Source organism: Schistosoma mansoni, chromosome 5 (assembly GCF_000237925.1).
Source record: "Schistosoma mansoni strain Puerto Rico chromosome 5, complete genome".
Taxonomy (NCBI): Eukaryota; Metazoa; Platyhelminthes; class Trematoda; order Strigeidida; family Schistosomatidae; genus Schistosoma; species Schistosoma mansoni.
In genome coordinates, this window is record NC_031499.1 from 61,323 (window position 1) to 83,381 (window position 22,059).

The window sequence follows — 22,059 nt, forward strand, 5'->3', positions numbered from 1 at the left end:
TGAATATACTGAAATCTCCACAAATCCCCTTCTAAATACATATAATTTAATGTGGAAATCTGATAAAATACTTAGAGTACTACTACTACTAATATTACTGATGACTACAAACCTGAACCTGTTACTTGCTACTGTTGTATAATCGAAGAAAGAATACAAGAATGAAGATGAAAATTTAATTACATACCTATCAAAAATGACAAAAGTCATCACAATTGATTGATCACTGGGTGGTGATCAATGTCTTACGTGTCAAGTTGTGATTACATCCCAGTAGCGGCCTGAATAGCTCAGTGGTAACGTCTCTGAATGTGAAGCTGAGTGACACAGGGTCAAATCCGTCAGGGAGCACCAGTTCCCTCAAGATTACAGATACACCTTGCTGACGAGTGCCAAATAGCACGAAACCCGGGTCCAAGGTTTCCTGTTGACCATCTCTAACCACCATCTTATGACAAAAAGTCAGAAATGACATTCAATCCTATAATAAGATGACGATACTGCCATCTAATTCACCTGGAAACTAAACTTGAGTACATTAAACTAGTGTCATAGTTGATAATTAATTATCAGAATGAATATTTATCGAGATTATAGCAATTTGAATATTAAAATTACTACAATCTTCATAAATCTCTAGTATAATAATAATCATGTTCTCATTAATGATTAGCTTTAAAGTGAAGTTCCTAGTGAGAAGTTGTGACAAGTAGAATTCAACCAATATCGAGTAGAGACAAGTAACTATGTCAGCGAGTGAAATAATTTACATAATAATTATTTAAGTTGAACATTAAACTGTACAACTTATCAAAAAATAGTGAAACCATTTTTTTATAATTTAATTTAATTTTGTAATTTGTAGAGTGAGGGCATACAACCACCTTTCTCCCTTGTTTCATTCAAGCAGTGGGGTTAGGCAGGGTCACCTGATCTCACCATTTCTCTTCAACTTTGCCATCGATGACATTCTGGAAACAGCTCTGATGGATGTAAGTAATGGCGGTGTGGATCTGCTGTCTAGAGAACGACTTCTCGACCTTGAGTATGCGGATGATATTGTCTTACTGTGCGATAATGCCCAAGGCATGCAATCCGCACTTAATCAGTTGGCAATCACTGTCCGCAAGTACGGTATATGCTTTGCACCCTCCAAGTGCAAAGTACTCCTACAAGACTGGAAGGATTCTAATCCTGTACTCACTCTGGATGGTGAGCAGATTAAAGTAGTCGAGAAGTTCGTGTATCTAGACAGCTGCATAAGTTCTGGTGGTGGCGTGAGTGATGTGATTGATGCACGTATAATGAAAGCCAGAGAGGCTTATGCCAATCTGGGCCATCTCTGGCACCTTCGTGATGTTAGTCGGGCTGTAAAAGGTCGGATCTACAACGCGTCGGTGAGAACGGTTTCGCTCTATGCTTGTGAAACCTGGCCTCCCCGAGTTGAGGATGTTAGACGACTCTCCGTATTCGATCATCGTTGTCTCCGGAGGATTGCTGAAATCCAGTGGCAACACCATGTTAGTAATGCAGAGGTTCGGCATCGTGTGTCCGGGCGCAGAGACGATAATTCAATTGGTGTCAGCATCTCGAAAATAGACTTCGGTAGCTTAGACATGCTTTACGAATGTCATTCTAGAGAATTCCACGTTGTGCATTATCTGCCGACTGTGGGACTGGTTAAAACATACGGAGAGGAGGTCAGTGTATGACATGGTGTCGTGGCATGAAAGAAAGATGTAAAGGGCTAGCTTCTGTTGGTCCTTCACGACTCTCTGGCTGGGGTCCGAGAAATGGTGCAACACAGTGGCTAGAGACGTTGTCAGGTATGGCTCAGAATAGAACCCAATGGCGAGCCTGCTGTAACCTTCTTTTACTTTCTTCATAAAGAGTGGTTATAACTTTCTTAACTGAGAGAGCTCTTCTGGTTGTACATTTCAGTTCCACCCCCATCATTACTCTTCTTTTTTTCGTTATTTTATATATACACATCTTCTTCCTTCTCCTCCCATTCTCATTATTTTGTGTGGCGCATATGTATCTGGTGCCCTTTTGTACCAATATGTATGTGTTTAAATACAATAAATAAATAAATATAATAAGATTGTATAAAAACATGATCATTAAATAAACATACCATTTTTTTGTTTGTTCCCATGGTAACTGATTAAAAGGTGAATGATAAAAATCTTTAAAGAAATCTTTAAGTGATGAATAAGTATAACTTGTATTATTATTATCACTATGGTTGTTGTTTAGTTGATTTATATCATTACAGTTTTCATTATTTTGTGAATAATTTACAAATTTTGGATAATTTAATTGAATTCTTATTAAATTTGATAAATCAAAATTGTTTAAATTTATTAATTTTTTATTATTTATTTGATGTTTACATTTTTTAAATTTCCTTTTGGATAATTTTAAATCTAATATATTCTGTAAAGGAATCATTTAAAGAAGAAAAAAAATAAACAAATGAACAATTGATCATTGAATATATATATATACAAGGATGAATGAATGTCATTAGATTAGATGACATGAAACTCATACTCACTGTCTTCTAACGACCGGGGTGTTGTCTCAGAAATTGAAAGGACGAAAAGAGAATGTCTGGCATTTTAACCGGGTTGGTGAATACGGGAAGTTCATCGAGGGGAGTTGGAAATTCCTCATTCCAAACCAATCATGCACATGGGCTCTAGCATCCTGAACGGACAAATGGCTTATGAACCTATTGTTGGTCACCAGCTACCACGGCACTGAATCTACTGACGTTGCTCCACTGACTTTTGTATGAGACCAATCTTATAAGCTTACCAGTAAATATCTTTGGAAGGAAATTCTCGGAGTCCCAGTAAGAAGTTATGACTAGTGGAGTTCAACCGTGTCACTTAACGAAGACAATGGAAAATGGTCACGCAATATCGTGGCCTTATAAATTACTTTGATCATCTCTTTAAATAGAATATTATAATCAGCATAAAAAACATTCGTAACTGAAAATATGCAAGTTTCGATTTAATTTGAACAATCTTAAGCGTTTACGTACAATATAGTAATTCGTATTATTGATATATTTAACTAATTGTATTACTTAGGCACCTTGAAAAAGTATTCAAAATATTACATCAGAAAATGATTTTCCCTAAAATACTGCCAAATTTATAAAAACACAAACCTACGAGTTTACAATGAACAATCGAGATATTACATGGTACCTTAAAATGACCAATTAGCATAGCAATCTGAACAAAAAAACGTTAGAACAGTCATCAAATGTTTGGAAACGAATAATGTGACTGTATATAATTCAGATAAATCTGATTGATGTTTTCAATTCAAGGTACAATTCAACTATCAAAGTCCACGATTTTAATTGGTAATATAACATTTGCAGCTGAATGTTGAGTGCACAAACCATTGAGTGCCCAACCACATAAAGGAACTGATAAAGTGAAATATCAATCAATCTCTAATTGCATGAGAGAAAACAATAAAAATTATGTAACAACAAATAAACGTGCAGAAACTGTACACTTTTATACATATAATATCAGCTGCTGTAATTATAGCGTCTCTTTTACTACAGATTATTGACATAAACATCAGAAAGAATGTTGGCTCACAACAAACAAAGGTAAAAACATTATTGACAACAAAAGCTTACATAATTATTGTTATAGTTATACGGCATTTGTACGGGAGAATTCAGATGATTAATTCTTAAATGACTTTGTCCCCAGATAGATTGATTAAGATTAGTCAATGTAGTTTCTGTTGAACCCTATACACAAGAATACAGAATAAAAAACAAACCGATTTGAGAAGAAAAAAAAGAAAATTTTTTGGAAGAATATGGTAAGGTACTTGGCAACTATTACTTCTTTCTAGACAATGAATTATTATAAAAAAACACACACATATATATACCATAAATTCCAAATATTGTAAATAAGAATAACACATATATAATTGGACAATATTGTTTTCAATTAGATCATCATCATCATCAAATTTTACTCTAATATACAATACTATTTATATGCATATATTAAATGATTAAAGCCAAACGATGCAGCTTATGAGTCAATGATAACAGTGAATTAGATTACATAATTAAACATAAACGAGTACAAATGGATTGCGTGATAAGAATAATCAGGACTGGAATCGATATTTGGCAATATAAAGTAGGTCAACAACTAAAAATAATAAATACAGAAATAATATCCGTTAAAAATTATCGAAATTACTTAATGAGAAATGATTTACTACAAGATAGACTGACGAAAGTAATGAAGGGGACATGTATTGCAGCTAACCACCATATATCGTTTTCCAACCGAGTTATGGGGATTCCTTCACTAAAGAGTAATTTACATAGTCTTCCTACATCCATGTGCATCGACGAATTCAGCTGCTACTGTGGAGAAAGCCATGTTCACAGTAGAATCAGATAATCAAACCATAGAGTTAGTAAACACTTCTTTTTGTGATTGGAGAAACATATGCTAAAAACAAAAGCAGCTGACTTCTGTCACATTTGATGGATGATAGTGGTCATATGGTAGATAAAAATAAATAAGTTAAAGTAATTTATACTATATCCACCAGCTTTTCTTATGGAGTCCGATCTCGTTTTTTACATACAGCAGAGTCTATGGTGAGTCGAGAAATTTGTAACAAAGATTCAATTTATTATCATTTTCCATACTCTTTGTTTATTTAGTTTTCTTCACCCCATGTTTTAAATACTCAACTATTTAATTATTATTTGAACACTTCTAATTGAAAATAACACTGTTCGCTTATTTATGCTGTTCTAGAATAACATGATAGTTTGAATCGACCAAACAGGTCAAAATCAATCCTGTCGACTACCATTAGTAGCGAAGAATTCAGAACCCGTCTAAAATATTTACTGATTTAGTACGCTACAACTCATATCAACATGGAAAACCATGAAGAAAACCGGCGAAAAACTAAGTATAACAAGCATATCAGTTGTAGTAAAGAATTATAATTCAGAAACAGAGATGTTAAAAAATCAAAACAACGATAGAAAGATCAGATGTTTGAGATTCATTGGATTGTTAAAGGTGAATATGGCGTTTCCACTTCGACTAATAATGATATATATCACACTCAACTTCCTACAAAGTTAAAACCAACGGTCAATTACCTTATGGATCTACGGTGTTCGAATACAGTCAGGTCGGACTCTGTCATTATTTTCATTGCAGCCAGCTATAACAACACAACAGAGTGTTGTCATACATCAGTGACACTTTAAAACAAGAGATTTGTGTACCAAAAAAGTACCCTTAACATAAAAGGTAACATAGACAATACGGTTTATAACCTTCAATCCATTATAACTACCAAAGGCTCTCCACTTTCTGGTCCTTTGTAATATCTTCTAAGCAGTAAGAATAATAGTGACAGTAAAAAATAATGATAATATTAACCATTCTGTATACCTTCCATGTTATAAGGAGATTAATATCCAAGAATGAACTATCATCAAAAGATTTAATTGAATCATTCTGAAAACAAAACAATCAAAATACTTTATTTTAATGAGTCATATATAAGATAAGTAACAAAAGACATGATAGTTACATTTAAAATATTAACATAATTTAGTCACGTTAGATAATAACAAGAACTACAAGAAAAGATTTCCACTGCTCTTTCTGCTTCCGACTCTTCAAATGCTATAATTTTCACTTTCAGACAGCAATGTTTATCTACGACTATGCGTTCCCAGAAGTTATACAGTAGTTGTGAATTAATTTTCACAACATAGTATTAACTACCAAACGAACCTCGAGTATTCGGTGTTATGAAAGTGATCAGTCTAACGAACAAAACGATGAAAAGAAAGGAATAATCTTGACAGTTATCATTATTTCTAATTATCTTGTGACTTAACATTTGCTTTGATTATGGTGAGATTCCATTTCGAAAGAAATAGACAAGAGAGATTTGCTGCGTATTCGATTGAAGTCGAGAAAATACTATGGAATCATATGGTCAACTAAGTATAATTAACATCAAGTAACGGTTTTCAGAACGAACAATATACGAAGTTTAAGGACAATATCGAATACCGACCAACATAATGTACCTTCATTCTGTTGTTAAGATTGACTGTAAGACTAGAAACCCAGTACTGGTCGTTTTGAACGACACAATGTTGTCCTCGATCTGTGACATTATTCCAACAAACTGACTGAATAGAACACATGGCTGAACGTGCATTTTTTTTTTAAGAACAGACCTTCGCGACATTTAATGCCGTCAATATATTTTAGTCAGTAACAAATTTCATCAGAGATGACCAACGAATAAACCATAATCGTATTGATTATCTCAGTAACGAAATGGGGGAGATTATCCTACAATTTTTACCAAATATATTTAGGAAACACAAATCTCGAAATACATTATTATTATTTATTTATTTAAACACATAAATATTGGTACAAGGAAGCACCAGATAAATATGCGCCTCACAAATCTCATTCGATTTGTGTGAGGGCTGTGATACTGCCCAGGTGCCCAGACTGAAGCAGGTGGTTTTCTTAGGGGGACACACCCCGAGCCTTTGACCTAAAGGTCTAGTCCACAAGGCAGTGGAGCATCGTAAGGAGATGCAGTCCCATGGTAGCCGGTCACCAACAGTTGGTTCATACGCCATTCGTTCCTTCACGATACTGGAGCCCATGTGCATACAACAACTTCATCATTATTATTTTATATGAAATTAAAAACATAATAAATACTTACAGATTGATGATACCAATGTATTCCAGACCGACAAAAAAATTCTAAATTAGTTGGTGATATCATCATCATCATGTTGTCATCGTTACATGTATTGATCAATGATTGTGGTAAATTTGAATTTTGTATAATATTTCTCATATCCGATAAAATTGAATCATTATTATCAGTACTAGTGTTAGTATTATCCATATTATTTGATTGACAATAATAATGATGATGATGATGATTGAAATGAATTACAGAAATATACTTCTTCCCTGTATTATTATTATTACTATTATTATATCCTTCCTCTGAAGTGTGACTACTCATTTCATTTTGTTCTATTTCTATATAATCTAAATTGTTTTTGATTGGACTAGCTTTAAAATAAAGGGTAATAATTTCTCCTACATGTATACTAGGAATAGTATCTAGGTTGAAGAAATAAAGAATGAACATGAAAAAACATTAAAGTTGATCAAAAGTAAAAAAAAACATGAGGTCTTCATGTGATTTGATTTTTTTTTTCTTCTTTTTTAATTTAATGAATAAATAGTTAAAATGTAACCATAAAAAAGGATTATCAAATTGGAAAGATGGTAAATGATGCATTTTTTTTATTGATTTCATCTTTTCATAGTGTCCTAAGTCAACTTTTTAATATAAATAAATAAGAAAATCAATTAAACGTGACCATTTTAAGGAAAAGAGTACTCTAAGTAAATTTAGAAGAAATGATTTATACTGTAATAAATATAATTTTATTATTTATTTAAACACATAAATATTGGTACAAAGGAAGCACCAGATATATATGCGCCACACAAATCTCATTTGATTTGTGTGAGGGCTGAGATACTGCTGAGGTGTCCAAACTGAAGCAGGTGGTTTTCTTAGGGGCCACACCCAGAACCTTTGACTTAAAGGTCTGATCTAAAAGGCAGTGGAGCATCGTGAGGAGATGCAGTCCCATGCTAGCCGGTGACCAACAATAGGTTCATACGCCATTTGTTTCCTCAAGATACTGGAGCCCATGTACACCATTGGTTTGGAATCACGGTTTTCCAACTCCCCTAGGTGGATCCTCCACATCCACCAACCCGGTTAAAGCGCCGAACATTCGGTTTTCGTCCTCTCAATTTTGTGAACAACACCCCCGCGACGAGAAGGCAGTGAGTAGGACTTCCCTGGCAGAGGCTATATATTCGCTGGCCATGTGAGAGCATTTCAAGAGGGAGAGCGGACTCTCCCCACTATCGGCCGTACCAGGGCATTTGGGGACACTGTAATAAACAGTGTTGTTTTGTCTTCTGTGATATATTTTCCATGATAGTCTAGCTTAAACTGATTCATGATATCTCAATGATATGTAATATGTATTTATGGTTATGTAGAGCTTGATCAAATCCAATGATTTTATTCAATCTAGTTGTATGATTAAATACAGTAATGTCATAACCTCTCAGTAGATAAATGAAGTGAATAGAGCAAATGAAAAAAAATGAATTAACATGAAGAATTCAACAAAAATTGAATAACACCTTTAAGTGTAATTATCTTTTCTTTCAGTGGTAAATTAAATAAAAGTGGAAGTCATTTTCATGAAGGATCAGAAAATAGAGATATTTTCTTCTCAATGAGAGATTGATAGAACAAAACATCTAGATCAAATGGAAGAGTGATTAAATTATTATTTAAATTGCATCATGTAATATACCTGAATGACCATTTAACTCTTTTTTTTAAACAAACATGAAAGGATTACAAGTTAGTTTATGGCTTCATGAGTCGATGATATATTACTAACTTAGCCAACTTATTTTTAGATGGCGCACCGACTGGTAACAGTTTCTAAGTCACAATGGTTAAATGGGAAAAAACTCAGTGGATAAGCTATAACTCCAAGGAAGTGTATCTTTTCAAATCACTCAATAGATTGTTTTTTTTTAGTTAAAACTGATTAAAAGTCTATCAAAACTAGCACTAATTACCTCATTTAATAATCTACACGTAAACACAATAGGCATATGAGGTTTTAGAAAGATTGACCATTACTAGATAGGTAAATGTCTAATTGTCAGATAACCAAAAACTAAGCAATTATCAACCTGGAAAGACTATTTTGACCATTAAAAGTACCGTCTTTGTAAAATACTAACAAAGTGAATAGTATTAAAATAATAAAATGTTAAACTGATTTTTATTTCTTACCAATATTCCAAGTTGTTGATTGAATAGGTTTTATACTCCAATAACGACTAATACAAGCAATTTGCATAATTTGAAAATTCATAGGAACCTAATAAATAAAATAAAATTCATATGAATTAGATCATGATAAATGAAATGAGAACAATTTCAAAAGTAAAATTTTGATTGATAGAAGAACTTCCATCTAAATGTTATTGTTGAGTCGGTTACCAGAATAGCTTGGGAAAACGAATATAGCGTTTAATCGATAAGACTTATCAGTTATCAAATAGTTTCACATTATTTGGGTGCTGAGTTGATGTAAGACATTAAGGAAGGAGAATGCATTTGTAAAATCTCAGAGAATTGAATTTGAGGTACATTCAACGTTTCGTCTGTCGATCTGGTCCAAACGTCTTCAAACGTCAAAATTATCGAATATAAATAAGCATATGATTCTCTGGTTACCTGTATACAAAATAGATCATCCAATGTTTAAAGTAGATATTTGCTTTAGTGTGTAAGAAACATGTGATTTGAAAAGAAAGCTTTGTTAAGATAACAGATTGTGTATATTCATTCATAAGCGGTGTGAGAAGAAATTTCATTCACTACATATTAACTGATCGGTCAGTTTATTTATTTAGAAAACATACAATTTCTATACATGATATGAATCAAACATGTCACAGCATGCATAAAATGATGATAAATAAGCAAAATAAATGAATAAAAGATGGATAGGGGCTAGCAGTGGAATCCCGGACGTGCGTTTTGTCCTATTCGGGACTCGTCAGCTGGATTTACCTACATCTCAGAGTTGATGTTCACTCTAGGACTCAAACCCAGTTCCATTCGCTTCAAACGCCATCGCGTTATTCATGAAACGTGCATCCTAGATTCCACTGCTAGCCACTGTCCATCTTTTCTTAGATAGCTTATGACTTAAGGCAATATCGTGGTAGCCCGCAGAGGAAGCACATATACCAACGAGAGACTGATCAATTGCAGTCCTAAATAACAATAGGAAGATACAAGTTAACAACACCAAGTAAAGGAATGAATGTTTGTGTTATTTTCATTGTTTCAATTATTTGTTGAATATATTCACATAAGACAATTGATTAGAATCATTGAATGTAATTGTTGTTATTCAGATAATAAGTGATAGATAAAATGGAATAAGGAGTTTATGTTTATTTGATTGTTTTAGTGATGACAATTGAATGATCTAATCGATATCATAAACTGGAATGTCAAAAATTGGCATGAGTAAATAATACAGTTAAATGTAAGTGGATATATATCTATTTATTTTGTTTTAAATAGTTAAACATATAATTCAATGCATTTAAATAAATGAAATCTTTACATCATTTGATTAAGACCTCTCTATAAGTGTTTAGCAACTTAATTTAATCTAATCGTTTATCCATTGCACAAACCTGAGATCAAACAATTTTATATATTAACACATTTGAACATTATATAGTGTTGTAGAAGAATGTAAGAAGAAATATGTTTTATTTTCTTCAAAGATGAATGCGTATGTATTCGATAAAAGTTTTTCTGATCGCCTAACATTCTATTTGAATTATTTTTTTCTGGTTAGCGTTTTTTTAGTGAGTTAGCTTTTCTACTGGATGGGGTCGCTAACCTCATGCCCAACCCTCCTCCTTTACCCGGTCTTGGGACCGGCAGTAACTCTAGAAGACCTACAGGCCCAGTTCCATCAGGGAAATCACCAATGTGCATTACAAGGCAATCCCTAACTTGGAATCCTGAAGGGAAGCGGAAAAGAGGGAGGCCAAAGAACACATAGAAGCAGATATGAAAAAGATGAATAACAACTGCAAAGAACTGGGAAGGAAGGCTGAGGACATAGTTGGATGGAGAATGCTGTTGAGCGGCCTATGCTCCTCGACGATGGGTAACAGGCGTAAGTAAGTAAGTAAGTAACACTCTATTCTATTGAAACGTCATTGTTTAATGAATAAAGTGTTAAGATCCATATACAGAATTATGTTAAAGTTTGCAAAGATAAGCATATTATACATTGAGATGTGTATACACATCTACCATACATATATACTCTAAATTACAATCGAAAAGTAACATTCTACTCACAAACATAATAATAGTAATATTAACATCTCTTTCATTACGAAAATTGGATAAAAAGAAATTTAGCTTACTGTTGAATGGACAACATTTTTAATTTGTACACTAATCAATAGATCATTGATATCGGTTATATTTAAACAATTTGCAACAGCTTCAAAATTCAATGATGATTTAAGTTCTAGTTCAGAACGATGTCGAACATAACGACAGCTTGATAAAAAAAAGTATAGAAATAAGCATACAATGAAATAAACTGACAATGATGATGATATCAAATGTATCTATGTAAAATAATGAAAATATATTATGAGAATAAAATATTTCTTATGTTATTCAGTGTTATTTACGAAATTGAGAGGACGAAAACCGAATGTCTGGCACTTTAACCGGGTTGGTGGACACGGAGAATCCACCTAGGGGAGTTGGAAAACCGTGATTCCAAACCAATGGTGCACATGGGCTCCAGAATCCTGAAGGAACATATGGCGTATTAACCAATCGCTGGTCACCGGCTACCATGGGACTGAATCTACTGACGTTGCTCCACTGCCTTGTGGATCAGATCTTTAGGTCAAAGGCTCCGGATGTGGCCCTTTAAGAAAACCACCTGCTTCGATTTGGGCACCTGGGCAGTATCACAGCCCTCACACAAATCGAATGAGATTTGTGTGGTGCATATGTATCTGATGCCCCTTTGTACCAATATTTATGTGTTCAAATAAATTAATGAAATAAATGATCATAACTAAACTGCATTATACAGTTTAAGTAATGTAAAATATTTCATATATGAAGTTGATCAAGATATGCATAAATCATAGACATGAATACTGTTATTTATTCACTTTGAAGAAGCAGCTTAAATCAAGTTACGAAACATCAGATATACAGTTTATCTACTCATTGGTCAATTTATTTGAAACTATCAAGTTCAACTTTAACATTGATACTTATAATCATAGACAGTGTTTATTTACACAGTGTAGACGATAAATAAAATTCGTTCATTTAACATCCAATAGATCACTTCGATATCTATGAAAAAAAACGAGATGTTCAAATTCTTTTCTCTTTTCATCACAAACATGTTCAGTCATTTTCAACAATCAACAAATGAAGGATGTTTTCCGGTTGAAGTATATTAAACTTCTAAAAAAAACTTCAACACAGCAAATTGATAGAAGTGAGAGAGTTGTAGAAAAACGAAAGTGTTGTGATGAAATTGTTATGATATTAAGCTATTATTCCTTATAAATTATAAATTTAAACTTCATCCTACTGTCTATGGATTGATAATGCGTCTTCACAATTGATCGATCACTGGGTGGTGATCAATGTCATGCGTGTCAAGTCCACCCAGTGATCAATCAATTGTGATTACATCCCAGTCCTACAGGAGGTCGGTCACGGCCCGAGTAGCTCAGTGGTAACGTCTCTGAATGTGAAGTTGAGTGACATGGGATCGAATCCGTCAGGGAGCACCAGTTCCCTCAAGATTACAGGTACACTTTGCTGATGAAACCCGGGTCCAGGGTTTCCTGTTGACCACCTCCAACCACCATCTTATCTCAACGTAGTGCACCCAGTGTCGAGCCACCTAGACTAGTGGCCACATTGCAACTTGATCGATAGCATTCGATCAGCACTAAGAAGGACTTGACACGCATGACATTGATCACCACCCAGTGATCGATTAATAATCCGTCTGCCTGACTAAACAAGTCTCCCTTATGCTCTGTAGTGTACAAGAATTGTATTCTAAAAAATGGAATTGTAGTGATGTCATTTTAAACTTAATACATAACAACACTGTCCACTCTCAAGCTTTTACAGAATTTTCAAAATTCACAATTAAATTTTCTCTTTCACTTTAAGTTATCAGTGAAACAGTCATACTGATTAAAGCAAATCACAATATAAAGTAGTAATGATGAAATTTCTGTTCAATGTTTTATTTATAATATATGTCTAAAATGGAACATCGTTGATTAAAAAATAAGAAATTTACCCGGTAAATGGTTTTTGCCGTTGTTCATTTCGTAAATTGTTAGTGGATTCATATTGGAAAACAATATGTACAGTTTTTTGTTGTATATGAGGTAAAAGACCAGTATTAGTGTTTATAGTAGAAGTCACAGGAGCTGTAGCAGTAACAGTAGGAGAACCACCACAAATTACAACACCGGAAGTGTTACTACTATAACTATTCTGATTAGATAATGATGTTGATGATGATGGTGGTAAAGCTGAAATGAGCTGAGGATAACGATGTGAATAAGAATTACGATGCCTTCTACGAGAATATGGATATGTTAAGTATGGACCGCGTAACCATAATTTTTGAGTAATAGTTGTACCTGGCATTAGTACAGAAGGTTGTTTACCAGTAGAGTAACTGTTGTTTAAAGAAGAATGACTACAAGGAACGTCAATCCATGGCTCTAATGGCTAAAAAAAAGTTTTTTAAAAGAAATAAGATGAGGTTTTATCAATTCCTGTTCAAAAAAATCATGCATTTACACATTATTCTTTTTTACTCAGATGCTTATCTATACTATTATCATGACTAATTCCCTGGTTCACTGACTGACAAACGAATGCTTCAACGCTATTCAATATGATACACTATCGAACAGACTTTAAGTCAGTAAATTGAATTCCAATGAAACTGAATAACTATGAGAAATTTATTTGGGTAAGCTACTACAGTTTCACTGTTACAGTCTTCAAAAAAAGAGCTCATAGAACTTTGGGAGAACTAAGACTTTTGAGTGAAACCAGTAAATTTATAAAATGTCAGAAAATTGTTTATTGGACTGAGAGTTAGGAATGAGGGTTTATCGATAGAATCTTGAATTATATTAGAATGTGGTTCTATTTTTCTGGCTAATAGTCTTGTCTTCAATATCCACTCAATAGAGTAAGTGGAGTAAGTTGCAGTTGAGTCAGTAGTTAAATATCACGAGAAGCCATTACTGTATTCATCTGTCGATCAAAATTAAACTTCTTCACCTAAACAGTATTATTCACATAATCGTAACTTACACTATTTATACATTGGATTCTATGATACACAAGTTAAGAACGAAGATACTTGTTCACTGAGATTTGGAGCTAGCATCCAACCTTCGGAAATATCAAGTACATTGTGGACTGAAGAATAAGATGAAGTCTGGAATTGCACTTTACAAAAACCCATTATTATTAGCTAGAGGAAATTTATTATTGGGATCATGAACTGAAGTTAGACAGTAAGTTAGAACAGTTCGTCATCTCGATAACATTTAACAATCTATAAAATCATGTAACTTATGAAGTGTATGGTACTATTTCAATAAATTTGCAATTATCTGGATTATTCGACCACTAATCATTTCAAATCTTTTCGAATATCACCATGCCCTTTCAACTAACTTTAGCAGTTTTTTGTTCAACCCCATTTATGATTTTATGCAACTGTTTGGATGTTTACAAAAAATCAAAGACCTATCTACTTGTTTGTTCTTAGATAACTCAGACGAGCATAATCAGTTTAAAGGTGAATATGGATTTCAAGATCAACAAGATTGAACGGAAACATATCAGTATAATTGAAACATCCATTTTGCCGACCACCACATTAGTAACTCAAAATATTGCTAGAATATCCACACACACAAGAACACAGGAAGATTTGACTGTTGTGTATATAAAAAAAACAACAATAAAAGCATACAAACTTTCGTAAATACTAGAACCTACCTGAATTGAAAGATATTGAATATGTTTATTTGGTGACAGATCATATGGTACTGAACCAAATGCAAATAAACCTGGACAATTTGATGCAATACGCAAATTAGTCAGTGGTATTAACCCGCTGTTAGTTAGTGAAATTTGAACTGAACATATTTGACCTTCATAGAGTTGGCTTGGGAATGAGCTGAAAAATACCTATAAATATTTCGTCCATAACAAAAGATACAAGGTGAAAATGTCCAATTAATTCTTGTTCCATCGCAACTCATAAAATAAACACAAGTAAAACAATATTTGAAATACCATCAACAACGTCACTAAGGTATTTAGCAAATTTATCAATCATATGAAAATATAAATTACACATGACATAGCAGATCATAAAATAAACAAAATCACTTGAAACCTTAATTCCTTTTAATTATTTAATACGACCTGAAGTCCGACACATATAGTTATTAACCTATGATCTATTCCACTAAAGAATAGTAGCTTAGGGAACTCGGGTGTATCTATGAGTAACCAAATGACTCAAATAATATCAACTTAGACCACTCGTTTAGGGCATAGTGCATTGATCTATTCAAACAATATTCTCATAAAGTTGGTACACTGTGTATTTTTTTTTTGGTTAAATCGTATACATAAACGATCAATACGAACCACAACCTTTCTTATGGACTTAACATTCAGACATGTGACTTTACTCGAACGTGATGGGTCCTCTATCGTCGTTAAAAATATATCCTAACGATATAGTTTTAACAGTCAAATAATTTTCTTATTGTTTTTGTAATACGAAAGTAATCGTGAAAACGATATTATACTGAAGAGTTGAGTAAAATAAGAGCTATTTTAATAAAATAAAGTGATAGACAGAAAAGTGAGCCAAGTTGTAAATAGTAGAGGGAATACGAAAATATGATTTTCTTTTTAAAAAATAGAAAAAAATTACATCACGACCCTATTGGGTGTTAACTTTTACTCAGAACAGGTTGGAGAGCAGTTTAAAGAATTTACCAGAGGTGAGATAAACGAACGTCTTGTCGACACGTATCGGTCTCCATATGTTTCGGAAACCTGCGAGTCTATCAATGCCAAGCTTTAGAACATTTTTACTGGCTTAGGACGAATTACCTGGAAACGTGATTGCCTTCTAACAACATTAGTACGAAGACCAATTAAAAAAAACACAACATTTGCCAGAACTAAGATAAATTATGACAAGTACAGTAGGTTACAATTCATATAAATCAATTTCCCTGAAATCATAAACCAACCATGGCTCACTTTCAGCGAATATATTGAAATTTATATACACGGTGGAAACTGAATTATGATGCACAAATAGTGGGCAAGATCTTTTGCAGAAATGGGGTTCTAGCCACATCTTCAATTTTAAAATTTGAGGTCAAAAAAGAGTCATGAACTAATGATCATAAATACGAGCAAAGACTAGCTTAAACGTAAAGAACAGTAACTAAGTGGGTATGAAATGTAAATTAGCGAACTTTAAAACTTGATGAAGTGAGATACAGCATTAATTTGTTAATTTTTTTAGATGCTAAGCTTATCACAATGAAATCGATTCTTGAGGTATTCATCATCTAGTTCAGTCGTATTAAATGCCAAAGGGTTTCAGCCTAATTAACCACGAATGAAAACAACTCAAACACTTGTTTAATTAAATAAGGTTGTTCGAGTTTTTAAAAGTCACGTAATGATTGACACACTGCTTTAGATTTGAACGTTAGGGCAGTTTTAGTTTCCGATTCGTTAATGTTAAACGGAGAGTAGAACAAGAACAGAAACAAAGATATGATATGATATGATATATATAAATATATATATAAAGCAAGGTTAGTAAAAATTTACTGAAAAGCATAACTTGTTAAAAGAATCCCAACTTACTCTTAAAGAAGGAACAGGATGAGTAATGGACCAATCCAACGGTAGTCGTATCACGGAATTATCGTTTATACTGTTATTTTTTTTATGATTGAATAAAATTTTACCTTTTACAGAATTACGTTCACTAATAGAAGCTGGAACACCGTCATTATTATTACTAATAGGAGGTGGGAGATTAGTACACATTGTATCAGTAGTAGCTGATAAATTTTTGCCATCAATATACAGATTGTTATTGAATGAATTTGATGTGGTGGTAGATAAACATACATTTGGTGCAGATTCAATAATAGATGGTGAATTAGCAACATAATGATCAGTGTTAATGTGATTTTCAACATTATTTTGATGAGGTGACAAATAACTCCATTCAAATGCTAGGCCAGTTATAGTTATCTGACCCAATTGTTTAGCAATTATACTAAGTTGAAGCTAGAAATTATGAAGGAAAAGTAATTGAAAAAAGAGAACAATGAGAATATTTATTTGAACTGATATAAAATGTAAATCATGATTTATGTCAGTAAGTTATTCTATTTATTATTTATTTATTTAAACACATATATATTGGTACAAAAGGGCACCAGATACATATGCGCCACACAAAATAATGAAAATAGGAATAGAAAGGATGAAAAGATAAGGGGGATTGAAATATACAACCAGAAGAACTCTCTCAGCTAAGAAAGTTATAACCACTCTTTATGAAGAAAGTAAAAGAAGGTTACAGCAGGCTCGCCATTGGGTTCTATTCTGAGCCATACCTGACAACGTCTCTAGCCACTGTGTTGCACCATCTCTCGGACCCCAGCCAGAGAGTCGTGAAGGACCAACAGAAGCCAGCCCTTTGCATCTTTCTTTCATACCACGACACCATGTCATACACTGACCTCCTCTCCGTATGTTTTAACCAGTCCCACAGTCGGCAAATAATACACGACGTGGAAGTCTCTGGGACGACATTCGTAGGACATGTCCAAGCCACTGAAGTCGGTGTTTCAAGATAGTGACACTAATTGGATTATCGACGCTGTGCCCGAACACACGATGACGAACCTCCGCATTACTAACATGGTGTTGCCACTGGATGTCAGCAATCCTTCGGAGACAACGATGATCAAACACAGAGAGTCGTATAACATCCTCAACTCGGAGAGGCCAGGTTTCACAAGCATAGAGCGAAACCGTTCTCACCGACGCGTTGAAGATCTGACTTTTTACAGCCAGACTAACATCACGAAGATGCCAAAGATGGCCCAGATTTGCATAAGCCGCTCTGGCTTGTTATTCTGAAAGTAGACTACTAATATGACAATTTCTTCATGACTTATTTAGCTAATATTCATAACATATCTACTCAATCTCTTTAAAAGAGTTTCATATAATCTGTGAAAACAAAAAAAAAATAAACTACTATGAATTATTGCTAAGGACTAGATTTATCATGACTCTATGATAAATTCTTACCTATTGCATCTAACTCATCTTAGCACTTTGTGAGTCAATGAGTAAACTACACATTTAAACATTAAAAATCGCTAACAGTTCTAGACATGAAACTTTGGAGATGAGTTCATAAGTCCAGAATAACCAGTGCTTATTTCCATCTTGTTCATTCATTTATTCAATGATACACAATAACTAAGATTTCCTGCAAGGTTGATAACCTATAAATCTTGAGAACATTGATTATAAAATAAAAAGATTTACACACTTAATAGATTATTGATCCCTAAGATATAATCAATGATAATGCGCTTAAACAACACTGATAACTGATTAAAATTAAGAAATATACCAGCTCAGTGGTCTATCGGTTAAGGGCTCTGGCCCGAGACTGGTAGGTCCTGGGTTCGAATCTCGCGAGTGCGAGTTCGTGGATGCGCACTGCTGAGGAGTCCCATAATAGGACGAAACAGCCGTCCAGTGTTTTCAGGTTTTCCATGGTGGTCTAGCTTCAATTGACTCACGCTTTCAACTATGAAAAATACTAAATCTCCACAAAACCCCTTCTAATACTTATGATAAAGAATATGATTAAAAAAATTTACATTTTTTCGTTCTCCTGGTAACATAATAAATTCATTTATAATTTCACCAGAAACAAATTGATTAATCATTTCATACTGATCATGAGAATAAGAATAAATGGAATGAGATAGAATTTCATTTGTTATATGAATGAATTGATCATTATTTATATGATTATGAGAAGATGGATTATTATTATTATTATTATTAACATTTGAGTCCATTGTATTCACTATACAAGATGATGATTCTGTAATGGAATTTGTCAAATTAAATATCCATAATAAATGAACATTAGTGAAAACTAATGGAATACGCATAGGATTAATGAGTGTTATACGTACAGTTAAATGTTCTAAAATTGAAGTAAACCAAAAAGAAAATAAATATGTATACTGTTTAGATTGACAGAATAAAAATCAATATGATTATCAAAAAAGGTTCGTACTTATGAATGATAAACAGATACATATAATCTTATAAGAAAAAAAAAGGAGGGGGGCATTTCATTCATGTCATCAATATCAAATACTAATGAATCAAATGTGAAGGCAAAGTACAATAGAAAATTTGATAGTTGAGATCATGAATCAATTGAGGCTAAACCACCATGGAAAACCTGGAAGCACTGTTTGACTGCCGTTTCGTCCTATTATGGGACTCCTCAGCAATGCGCATCCACGATCCCGCCTGGGGAGATTCGAACCCGGAGTCTATCGGTCTCGAGTGCGAGCGCTTAACCACTAAACCACTGAGCCGGCATCCAACGGTATTAATGTCCAACAGCAACCAATCCACGAAATTGAGCGACACATCCACCAATGTCTTCAGTGAGCTACTATCTCACAACAGACCTGGTTGAACTTCACTGATCACTGCTTCTCACTAGAACTCCAGGAAATAGCTTCATGATCTCAACTAATAAAATTACTATAATATCCACAAAACCCCTGCTGATAATACAATAGAAACGTAAATAAGAAATCAAATAGAAAAGAATTATCATCATTTTGAACCAAATTCAATATTTCTAAAGAAAATATATTTACTTTGTTTGTTGTTGAACCTATAACAGAATGTATCAACTACATTAATATTTAAACACAAAAAAGTTAATCCATACAAAATTGAACTTTAGAAGTACTCAAATCGAAAACTTTGTGAATAACCCATAAATTACAAGTGGATAATGCTGATAAAGTCATTGAAATTCTGTAAATCAATTATGAACAGAATAATATCCCGTTGAAAATAAATTAAACAGTGTAACCTGTATTGGTAAGTACATTATTGGGAGTAAAATACCATGTACAATGTTTCCACTTAATGTATAAGCTCTATCCACCATAGTCACAAAATAGTCTATCAGTCTAAAATTTACATATCTAATTATTGAAAGTTGAAATCATGAGTCGATTGAAGCTAGACCACCATCGAAAACCTGGAAGCACTGTTTGATGGCCTTTTCGTCATATTATGGGACTCCTCAGTAGTGCGCATCCATGATGCCACCTCGCGAGATTCCAACCCAGGACCTAACAGTCTCGAGCCAGAGCACTTAACCGATAGACCACTGAGCCGGCATCCAACGGTGTTAATGTCTAACTTCAACCGATCCACGAAATTGAGCAACCATTCACCAATGTCATCAGTGAGTTGATATCTCCCAACAGACCTGGTGGAACTTCACTGGTTACTGCTTCTCACTAGATCTCCAGGACATGTATCTTGAAGTCAGTCAATAGTGAGCATATGATTATAATCAATCGATTTATGATTTCAACTTTGAAAAATACTGAAATCTCCACAAAACCCCTTCTGAATATCTGATTATAAAAAGAACGAATTGACTAAAGAATTTCCTTTTCAATTAGTTTTCCATCATGTCTCTACACTAACATATACAAACATACGTATATGTTTGATTCACACCATTGAAACACTGCTACTCATCAATGACTTACTTTATGTAATAATTATATAATGACGCATTGATAACAAAATAATCTTGAGTAATAGGAAGAGACTAATTATAATCAAAGTAGATATATATTAGAAAAATCAAATAGTTGCTATGTTGAATAGGTAAAAAAGAAACGAACAAAATATTTTGATAAAACATCAATATTATAGTAGTTATGCAAGAATTAAGTAACAAATCTTGTAAATAAAAGAAGTAGGAGAAATTAGAAATTGAATGAAATGGAAGATAATCATTCATATAGAATATTTTGTTTCATTAAACTACGTGATGACATATGAACAAGGAATAAACATGATGATGTAACAGAAAAATTGTAATACGAGATTGCGTAATTTGAGAAAAAATAATAATAATAGTAGTAATAACAAAATATTGTGTGTGTGCAAATAGAAAGCCATGTAAAATTAATAAGTTAGCAACGGAATTATAACGAAAATGGAGTAAGATGGTTTAAATGTTTTTGTTACAATAATTAAAAGGTAATAGGGGGGGGGTAAAATGAAATGAGTCGATATCAGAAACACTTAGTTACCTTGATTTTCATCTATTATTATTATTATTATTACATTCCGAATATGAAAATACCCCCCTCTCTTTACGTATGTCTTATATCGTCATGATTTTATTCATAATTGTTCCTGATGTCATTTCATTTCATTTTATACCTCGATTATCTTTAATTATCGTCACAAGAGCATCTTACCCATCTTACTTCATTCACATTATAATACGTTGTTAATTTTACAAGACTTTCTATTTGCACACACACACACACACATTCATTTGTTATTATAATTCGAATTATGTAATCTAGTATTACGATCTTTCTATTACATCATCATGTTTATTCCTTGTTCAAAGAATAATTGTAGTTTTAAGTTTTTAACGGAAAATGTTTTCTAAGCTATTGTCAATACATGTAGACTTTGAATAAGACAACAAATTAATACTCAAAAGCAATTAGTTATTAGAGCGACACAATAGTATTTTATGATTACTTTATCAAGTTGTACAACTATAGATTCGAAATTATGATGATTGTATTGTGAGACTCATCAGCATCCTGCATCCACGACCTCGCCGCGCGAGACTCGAACCCTGGACCTACCAGTCTCGCGCCAGAGCACTTAACCGATAAACTACTAAATCTCCACAAAAACCCCTTCCGATAATAATCATATGCTCACTAGTGACTGACTTCGAAAGGTAAATCCTGGAGTTCTAGTGAGAAGCAGTAACCAGTGAAGTTCAAACCACGTCTGTTGTGAGATAGTAACTAACTGAAGACAATTGGTGAATGG

General features: G+C 33.3%; 1 protein-coding gene across 3 annotated transcripts in view; it reads right to left on the reverse strand.

Annotated features, from left to right (window-relative positions):
- Positions 1-21,465, reverse strand: part of Smp_136250.1 (hypothetical protein) — a gene marked incomplete at both ends in the record, with an annotated part of 26,303 nt that extends 4,838 nt beyond the window's left edge. Inside the window, 10 exons of one of the 3 annotated variants that reach the window (XM_018797532.1) lie at positions 7,107-7,211; positions 8,992-9,079; positions 11,166-11,304; positions 13,103-13,297; positions 13,427-13,542; positions 14,836-15,027; positions 16,744-17,175; positions 18,795-18,869; positions 19,008-19,129; positions 21,462-21,465. In XM_018797532.1, the coding sequence (XP_018652564.1) occupies positions 7,107-7,211; positions 8,992-9,079; positions 11,166-11,304; positions 13,103-13,297; positions 13,427-13,542; positions 14,836-15,027; positions 16,744-17,175; positions 18,795-18,869; positions 19,008-19,129; positions 21,462-21,465 (1,468 nt within the window). Of the gene's footprint in view, positions 1-6,765; positions 7,212-8,991; positions 9,080-10,904; positions 11,305-13,102; positions 13,298-13,426; positions 13,543-14,835; positions 15,028-16,743; positions 17,176-18,794; positions 18,870-19,007; positions 19,130-21,461 lie in introns of those variants that run through there. The other 2 variants (XM_018797533.1, XM_018797534.1) reach the window with 2 other exon arrangements.
- Positions 21,466-22,059: the final 594 nt, after the last annotated feature.